The sequence below is a fragment of the Protopterus annectens genome, chromosome 15.part0 (genome assembly GCF_019279795.1).
Source record: "Protopterus annectens isolate FY-2018-M chromosome 15.part0, PAN1.0, whole genome shotgun sequence".
In the NCBI taxonomy this organism is placed as follows: domain Eukaryota; kingdom Metazoa; phylum Chordata; order Ceratodontiformes; family Protopteridae; genus Protopterus; species Protopterus annectens.
The window spans coordinates 102,535,834-102,545,833 of record NC_056749.1 but is presented as its reverse complement, the minus strand read 5'-3'; the positions used below and the strand labels follow the sequence as shown (position 1 = coordinate 102,545,833).

General features: G+C 37.3%; 1 protein-coding gene across 1 annotated transcript in view; it reads right to left on the bottom strand.

Moving 5' to 3' along the window:
• Window positions 1-6,386: 6,386 nt before the first annotated feature.
• Window positions 6,387-10,000, bottom strand: part of LOC122789924 (Krueppel-like factor 5) — a 174,495-nt gene continuing 170,881 nt past the window's right edge. Inside the window, exon 4 of the mRNA XM_044057390.1 lies at window positions 6,387-9,738. Coding sequence (XP_043913325.1) covers window positions 9,560-9,738 — 179 coding nt within the window. The 3' untranslated portion in view covers window positions 6,387-9,559. The remainder of the gene's footprint in view (window positions 9,739-10,000) is intronic.

The window sequence follows — 10,000 nt, the reverse complement described above, 5'->3', positions numbered from 1 at the left end:
TCCCTGCCTCCACAAATGTAAAGAGATGGAAACTGTAAAGCAAGAAAAAGACATTGCAATGCTGCAAAATACATAACTCTGACAATTTTTTCTGCTGTTCAAGAAACTCTGTTGACAACCAGCCATATGAATTAACTGTGCCAATGCTGTGAGATCATTAGTGTTAGAAGTCACAGATAATCAGCTGTGTACTCCTTTTTCCATGTCTGGTTATTGTTCAGATAGCATGGGACATTACTCTGGTTTAACAGTAAGTAGACAATTTAAACATCATATTCAGTGTGTCTTCAGGCATTAGTAAAATGAGACCAAAGAGGAAAAGACAGATAAGTGAGACTGTACAGTATCTGTTATTTCAAGATTAAGTACAACCATAGCTTAAGGGGTGCCATGAATGTTCCTAAGGCATCAGAATTTAGACTGGAAGCCATGTTCATGTTTCATAGGTTTATTAATGTCCATGTCTCTCATTACAAAGCTGACTGCATCTGCTCATGTGCATAGAGCTGAATAGCAGTGGACATAATTCATCCTGCATTTGGCAAGCTGCAAATGCATGCATTTTTGGTCCCTAATCCTAAAGTTGTGATAATAAGGCTGCATATGTCCAACTAAACAAAGTGTTCTGTAAGGCAAGCCCCCTGTATTGTCCATGGTGTACTTGCACCATTCAGAGCCCCTGTTAAGTTATAGAATCAGTTCTGAGGTCACCATGAGTGGAAAGAAAGGTCAGTATCTGGGTTTTGGCTGAACTCAAATATTTTTCTTTCTCTGTCCCATGATAGATTTGCAGATGAATGAAAATAATTTGAGAACATTATTAAAGGAACTACCTTTAAAATATCACTGTATACACAGCCTGTACTACATATCCCTAAGTATCAGCTGGTTTTAGCTTCAGCTAGATGAAAAATGGCAAAGCTTTAACCCAGTTAAAAAAACATTTTCTCCAGAAGGTCAAGACCCCTGCACCCCCTCCCCATATAGCTGACTCCCTCCACTGCCCATTACTTAAATATACTACCTAAATATAGTGACTCCATGGTCAGACAACCACAAAAGCACAGGAAAACAAGAAAAAGCTGACACACATCGCATTACTGCCATGACTTTCAGTCTTTCAGTAACAAATACTGTTTGCCCATTTTTAAAGATAGTGAGTTTAAATGGCTGCGATGATGTCTCATTCACTTAGAAGTCATCATCAAACATGTTAGTCACATGGTTATAACTATAAAGGCTACAAAATTAAAACCTGTTTAAGGTATTCTAGCCCAAGAAATACATGTTTTAGTAGATGAATTTCTGAATGCACAACTGCTTTTTCAACAAAATACAGAGCCATCATAAACATTTTGAATAGCTAAACATTTTGAGTGTTTGAAATATTTATGGACTTATAAGATTACATTGCATACAAAAACTGGAAAATATGGGCTAGCTTCCAAAAGACCTGCTGTCAAAGTAAGTAGTCACTTTCACTGAGAACAAGTCTTTGGGAATCAGGCCTTACTGCTAATCTTTAGCCTTTATCTGTAGGGAAACACTTTGTCAAGACTGCATGCACTTCAGTGGGAAAAACATAAAATAAAGTTACCAGTCTGAAGGTTTTGATTGTCATGTAACAAAGAACCTTGGCATTTTTATTGTTTTTTTTTCAAGGTGTTAAGTTTGGAAGACTGAAGGAAAATAAAGGAGAAATTAGAACACTGCAGAATGTTACAGTAATAATACATGTGAAAATGCTGGTAAACAGAATAGGAACATATATTTTTATTATGAAAAAAGAAACTGTGTGTACATTGCCAAAATGGCAGTTTAATGAGCAGAATACAGATGTTTAAAAAGAATAAATAAACACAAACACAATTTGGTGCATTTGTTTGTATTTTTTCATACTCTTATCAGTGGAGTATGTGCAAATGTGAAATAAACTTTAAGTATTAATTTGTTCTTTTATTAAAAAAGAGACAAGTAGGCTTAGTTTTTCCAGAGTATAGCTCTCTGCAAGGAAATCATGGGCCCAATTCCAAAATATTTTTTCTAAGTGTATTCCAGTGTAAGCCTGTCTTGATTACAAAAGACCTGCTCTCGGTGTAAGTGAATTACTCTTGTGCAAGGTCTATGTATGCAGTAGGCCTACATTGGGGATTAGATTCCAAAAGACTTACTCTTGGTGTAAGTGAATTACTCTTGTGAAAAGTCTATCTATGCAGCAGGCTTACACTGGGGACTATATTCCAAAAGACTTGCTTTCAGTCTTAAGTGCATTACTCTTGTGAAAGGTTTATCTATGCAGCAGGCTTACACTGGGGACTATATTCCAAAAGACTTGCTTTCAGTCTTAAGTGCATTACTCTTGTGAAAGGTTTATCTATGCAGCAGGCTTACACTGGGGACTATATTCCAAAAGACTTGCTTTCAGTCTTAAGTGCATTACTCTTGTGAAAGGTTTATCTATGCAGCAGGCTTACACTGAGAATTAGATTCCAGAAGACTTGCTCTCAGTGTAGGTGACTTACAGAGCAAGGCAATTTGACTGAGAACATGTGTTCTGAAATCTGGTCCTGGAATAATTCTGCTTTACAGACAGGCCATACTCTGGGGTAAGTCAATAACATCAAGAGCAAGTCTTTTGGAATTACATAGGACAGGTGTACACCTGAATAAGTTACTTACAGTGAAAGCAGGTCATTAACACCCCAAGAGCAAGTCTTTTGGAATTAGAACAGGTGCACACCTGAATAAGTTACTTACACTGAAAGCAGGTCACTAACACTAAGAGCAAGTCTTTTGGAATTAGGACAGGTGTACACCTGAATAAGTTACTTACACTGAAAGCAGGTCATTAACACTAAGAGCAAGTCTTTTGGAATTAGGACAGGTGTACACCTGAATAAGTTACTTACACTGAAAGCAGGTCATTAACACTAATAGCAAGTCTTTTGGAATTAGGACAGGTGTACGCCTGAATAAGTTACTTACACTGAAAGCAGGTCATTAACAATAAGAGCAAGTCTTTTGGAATTAGGACAGGTGTACACCTGAATAAGTTACTTACACTGAAAGCAGGTCATTAACACTAAGAGCAAGTCTTTTGGAATTAGGACAGGTGTACACCTGAATAAGTTACTTACACTGAAAGCAGGTCATTAACACTAAGAGCAAGTCTTTTGGAATTAGGACAGGTGTGCACCTGAATAAGTTACTTACACTGAAAGCAGGTCATTAACACTAAGAGCAAGTCTTTTGGAATTAGGACAGGTGTACACCTGAATAAGTTACTTACACTGAAAGCAGGTCATTAACACTAAGAGCAAGTCTTTTGGAATTAGGACAGGTGTACGCCTGAATAAGTTACTTACACTGAAAGCAGGTCATTAACACTAAGAGCAAGTCTTTTGGAATTAGGACAGGTGTACACCTGAATAAGTTACTTACACTGAAAGCAGGTCATTAACACTAAGAGCAAGTCTTTTGGAATTAGGACAGGTGTACACCTGAATAAGTTACTTACACTGAAAGCAGGTCACTAACAATAAGAGCAAGTCTTTTGGAATTAGGACAGATGTACACCTGAATAAGTTACTTACACTGAAAGCAGGTCATTAACAATAAGAGCAAGTCTTTTGGAATTAGGACAGGTGTACACCTGAATAAGTTACTTACACTGAAAGCAGGTCATTAACACTAAGAGCAAGTCTTTTGGAATTAGGACAGGTGTACACCTGAATAAGTTACTTACACTGAAAGCAAGTCTTTTGTAATCTGGCCCATATGTGAATCTGGGGAAACTGCAGAAACAATTAGCTGTAAACTGCAACACTAAATAACAGCTGGATCTGAATTACTAACCTTCAGGTGTTTCATCTCATGGAGTTTCTGTACAAATATGTTTCTTTACAGCTGCTTTAGACCTGGGCTAAGCTGATATACTTACAAGAAAATTACAATATATTTAATAGAACAGTAATATAATCACTGGGCACACATGCCATAGACTTAAATTAGTGAAAGAGTAACAATGGAGAGACAGATCCAGCCTCCACAAAGACTAGTAAACTTATAAGAAGAAACCAGAGATACAAAGGGAGCATTCATGATTGTAGGCAGTACAGAGGTATCAAACTCCTATCACACTGCAAGAGAGTCTCGGAGATGATGACTTTGCCAGACAGTATAACATAAGATTGGAGATGAGCAGTTCAGATTTAGAGCAAGATGCTGCACAACCAGCACAATGTTTGCAGTGAGACAGACCATGAAGAAGAAGAAGTAAGAGATGAAGACAAAGTCTAACAGGACATTCCTAGACTTGGAGAAAACATCTGACAAGGTTTCAAGAAAGCTAATTTGGGCAGTACTGCAGTGGTTTGAAGTCCCATAGGCATTGGTGGAATTAGTGCACGTTATGTACAAGGACCCAAAGATATAAGTACAAACAGTGTTAGGGCTCACAAAGGGGTTCTCAATGGAAAGTGGGTATCCATCAGGGTTCAGCTTTGAATCCACCGCTGTTCGTCCGGGTGACAGACTACATTAACAAACAGGTTGGAGGGGACAGATCAAAAAGCTGCTGCATGCAAACTATGTAGCATTACAAGCCGACCCTGAACAGGGACTTCAGAAAATGATGGGGGAATGAAATGCAAAACTAAAGTCACATGGGATGAAACTGAGTACAGACAAGTCGGTTGTCATGGCAGAAATTTGGTTAAATCAGAAGAAGCTGAAACATAAAAATAACAAGGAAAAGAGTGGAACAAATAACAGCTTCAAGGATCTGTGAGCGGCGGTTAAAGGGAAGGGAGGTCTCAATGAGGAGGCCATATCTGGAATCAGAGGGGCTGCAGCCAACTGACATAGAGTGCTACGAGTAGTGTATGACAGATTAATGCCAAAGAATCTGAAAAGTCAGGCATACAAAACAATGGCACAAGCAGTACTACTGTATGGTACAGAAACCTGGGCAGTGAAGGCAGAGTGGCTGAAGAAACTAGAAGCAATGGAGCTGTAGCTCCTGAGATGGGATGCACACTGGGGGACAGATGAGGAAACGATGATGATGATGACATCAGAGGAGGAGCCAAAGTAGGTTCACTTTTAAAGAACATCAAACAGTTTAAATTGTCGTGGTTACGGCACATGTGCAAGAAAGTAGAAGACAATATGCTGAAGAGGATTTGGGAGATACAAGAAGAAGTTAAAAGAAAACGAAGACATTCAGCAAAGAGATGGATACATTGCATGAGAAAAGACCTGAAACTGTCAGGCATACTCTCAAAGAAGGTATCAGAATGGAAGTGAATCGAGAGAAATGTGAACATTTCACATGACACCTTTAGCACATGTAGAGAAATGGGAAAAAGGGGACGGATGAAGATGATGATGATGACTGCAGGTATTAGGGCAACTTGAAGTAAATTCCTTTGATCCACACTCTGCAATCCAAACTGTATTACCTGATAATCCTATTTTTCAGAAGACAATAGTTTTTCAGCTAAAAGCATGCAAAGGAATTTCTGCAGAAGACAAAGCAAGTAAGAACTACTCTGCTTTGTATGCTCAGTTCAGGAACAACATTATATATTTAAGGAAATGAAGCGTTTGCATTGGTAGCAGCCTCTGAGTCATCTGTGCATTGCTGAATGTTCAGCTTGGTATGGTTGGACAATTCTACATGTAAGTATTTTCTTGTTCAGTTTTTTTTAGAAGTTATAGTGTTATAGTACTATGATTTAACTGAAAACATATTAACCAAGTGAAAGAAGTAACTTACAGTGTAACATATACAAAGTACGTTAATATAAGGAAATACAAAGTGTATCACTCCCCCTGATTAATGGTGATGTTCTAGTTTGCTTCATGAGTTTTGTGTGTTTAGCACTTCTCCAAAAAAGAAAACGGGCTATGGTTCATTCAAAGATTCAACTTTAGGGTGCAGAGACATTAAGAGATTTCAACAAAGTCACAAAGTGCAGACATTGATTATGAGATGCAAGCACTCTTATTTCAATGTGTGTTGCCTTGGGAACTTAAAACAGTCTGTAGCAACCTTCCCAAGTGACTGATACCCATGTTAACATTCCAACACTGAAGGATCATGCAACCAAAGCCTACAAGATGTAGGAGAATATTTTGTGCATGTGTGTATATGTGTGTGCAAGTATGTATGTGTGTTTGTGCGTCTGTGTGTTTTTCCATGTGTATACACATTGTGCAGGCACACACACACACGCACACACACACACACACACACACACACACACACACACACACACACACACACACAGAAAGCACATAGACAGAGTAATCATGCATATGTATACACCTGAAAATTAGGTATTGTTTCCTTTTTATGTTAAATCTCTAAAAATCCCCTTTTGCATGCCAAATGCTATACAACAGAAAAAAAAACTTTAAAAAAAAAACAAAAACAATGCAGAAATGCTATAACACTGCAGAAAAAGCACCTTTAATATTGGACAGATCCTATACATACAAAGAGTGTTACTAAATTAGTCTATAACCACATGGTGATGTGCTGTTCATACAAGGATGGGATAATCCTTGCCAGAATTAGAGCACTGTTTCTTTGTTTCTGTTTCTCTGAGTCAGTCCTAGTCAGATTATAATACTTCTTATATGAGTTCTTGATTAAAGTTGATAATAATATTTCCAAATATAATGCCAGTTCAGAAGACTCACACTAACTACATAATCACAAAAGAATAAAGCATCAGCTAAACCGATAATAGCAGAAGAAGATGACACTTCACATCACTTACTAACACAATATCATTTGCTTAAATTACAGCACATGTTTGTAAAGATAGCTTGTCCTCTACAGGATGTATTACTCAATGAAAGCAGCGGCAGTTCAAGTGTAACTAAACTAGGTAGAACTGAATATCAGCCTTAGAACTGCTCTAGGTCTGTCATTGCCATCTAGATATTTAGAACTGCTGTGGGTCTGTTGTTCCTTCTAGATATAATAGAACATCAGTCTTAAAACTGCTCTGGGTCTCTCATTTCCACTAAGGTATAATGGAATATCAGTCTTAGAACTGGTCTGGGTCTGTTGTTACCATCTACATGTAATGGAACATCTGTCTTAAAACTGCTCTGGGTCTCTCATTTCCACTAAGGTATAATGGAATATCAGTCTTAGAACTGGTCTGGGTCTGTTGTTACCATCTACATGTAATGGAACATCTGTCTTAAAACTGCTCTGGGTCTTTCATTTCCACTAAGGTATAATGGAATATCAGTCTTAGAACTGGTCTGGGTCTGTTGTTACCATCTACATGTAATGGAACATCTGTCTTAAAACTGCTCTGGACCTGCCATTCCTATCTAGATACAATGGAATATCAGTCTTAGAACTATTCTAGGTCTGTTGTTGCCATCTAGATATAATGAAACCTCTGTCTTAGAACTACTCTGGATCTGTCATTCTCATCAAGATATAATTGAACAGTTATCTTAAAACTGCCTGGGTCTGTCATTCTCATCTAGATATAATGGAACATCAGTCATAGAACTGTTCTGGGTCTGTTGTTCTCTCTAGATATAATAGAACATCAGTCTTAAAACTGTTCTGGGTTTCTCATTTCCCTATAAATAAAGTGGAACATTAGTCTTGAAACTGAGTCTGTCATTCCAGTCTAGATATAATAAAACATTGGTCTTAGAACTGCTCCAGGTCTGTCATTCTTATCTAGATATAATGGAAAATCAATCTTAGAACTGCTCTGAGCTTGTCATTCCCATCTACATATAATGGAAAATACATCTTACAACCTCTGGGTCTGTGATTCCTAACCAGATGTAACATAACATCAGTCTTAGAACTGCTCAGGGTGTATCATTCCCATCTAGATATAATGGAACATCAGTCTTAGAACTGTTCTGGGTATATTGTTCCCATCTCTTTACTAACCTATTACACTTAGTTTGCTTTGTTTACTGAATATAATAAATGTTTTCCTGATTCTGTCACACTTGTAACAGTAACTTCATCATAGCAAATGCAGTATTAAGTAATCTGTGTTAGTAAGGTTTCTATTCTCAGTGTTACATGGAGATCTTAATTAAAGATGACATTTGGGAACCCATAATTGCAACTCGTTATTGCTAATTATAGTAAACAAAGGTGGGGTTATTGGACCTTCCATTAGCCCAAGCATTTAACTCATTTTGCAAACCGACCTGATTAAAATAGTACAATTGTTACCAGATTGTAAATTAAGCACCTTGATAACAGAAAGTGTTATTATGAATTAAGAAAAGAGAGAAAGAGAGAAAGAAAGAAAACTTGTAAGGAAAAAAACAAAAGAGCAAATGCATTGTTGAGAGAAGAACATAATGTTCCAGGTTATAAATGACACCACCCTGGCACAAAGACAGCATAAATGTCCTCCAGCTAGTTGCCTTGTATAGAAACTTTAAACTGTCTGCATGGACCAGTATTTCTGGCACATCATAGAAAGGCTAGGGAAACAGGTGTAGAGTAACACTTATCTAGAAAACTAAAAGAACAATTTTACCTGTAAATCAAACTGAAGGAATATTTTCCACTTTGAACATAAAACAATATATTCTAAGAATTATCATTTCACAACATTCATGTACATTTTACTTATCAAACAGGCATATTTGCTTTGCTTTGTCCAACAGTCTTCAGAGATTAGACCCATTTTCATGTTCTTTATCTTGTTATCTTTGCAGGTTCACTTGGACTATAGTTCAAGGCCAGTCAGAAGTAATATTTCACTTTAAGTAAATTAATACTTCCGCATGATGTAATTTGAGTTTGGTAACAGAGATAGTTTATTTATGTTATGGAAAGCTATGGAACTAGTACACTCCATTTAGTATACAAAGCTGTTGTCTTTATGCATAGCACTGACAAGGCTCAATTCTCCTAATCCACTGGTTAAAAAAATGTCTGCAAGCTGTGTTCGTACCTATTCAGAAAAAAAAAGCAACCAATCCTGTGACAAGAGTTTAAATCAGTAATAAGCAGTCTGTAAAGGTGTTAAGCCATAAAATCGTATCCCCAACTCTAATATTGGAAGAACATGTGATTCGTATCAACATGGAGGCTGCAGCTTAACTCTTCTGAGTTAGTGTTTTGAAAAGAGCTGCTGTTAGCTGGGTTCCATGAAATGCTATCAGAAAAAAATACTCAAAAGTTAAGCTAGTGGTAGCTGTAAGCAGGTTACAGCTATTTTCAAGTCACATTCCTTATGGAATTGTGTCCTTACTTAAATTAACATAAGACAACAAGAAAACAGAAAAAAAATCCAAGCGTGTCAAAATAAATAATTTTCTGCATTCAGCTCATCAGTTTTGCATTGAACTCTCGCTGTTTATCACATTTCTCATGCACTCATGCATCACATCACATGCCGAAGACGTCTTGACAAGCAGATGCAAAACTTGTCCATTGAAAACTAATTTGCAGATATGTTTTCAGATGTCATTATCAATGGCAGTACACTTTGTTCTTATATACAGCAAAATCGGTTAGACAGGTTGATGCAAGATTCTGTCATTAGTTCTGATGCCTCTTCATGTGGAGTGCTAGATGGTCAGAGCGGGAAAAGCAGCGCCCACAAGCCACACACTTAAAGGGTTTTGCCCCTGTGTGCTTCCGGTAGTGTCGCGTGAGTTCATCAGATCGTGCGAAGCGCCAGTCACAACCTTCCCATGTACACTTGTATGGCTTTTCACCTGTTACAATACAAGGAGAAACACATAGTTACCTTTACAGACGAGTCAGCTTTACTTTTTTTTAGGAATAAAAAGATAGTGAAAAACAGCATTAAAATATATTTATTTTATATAAAATACACTTTAGCTTAACTCTGCTACTGTGAACTTGCTGGGCATGGTATGCTAAAATCTCATAATTTGTAATTGCTACCATCTTAGGTTTCTGCACACCAGTCTCAGTATTAGACATCTCTTATTTAAAGGTTTTACGGAGGAGGAA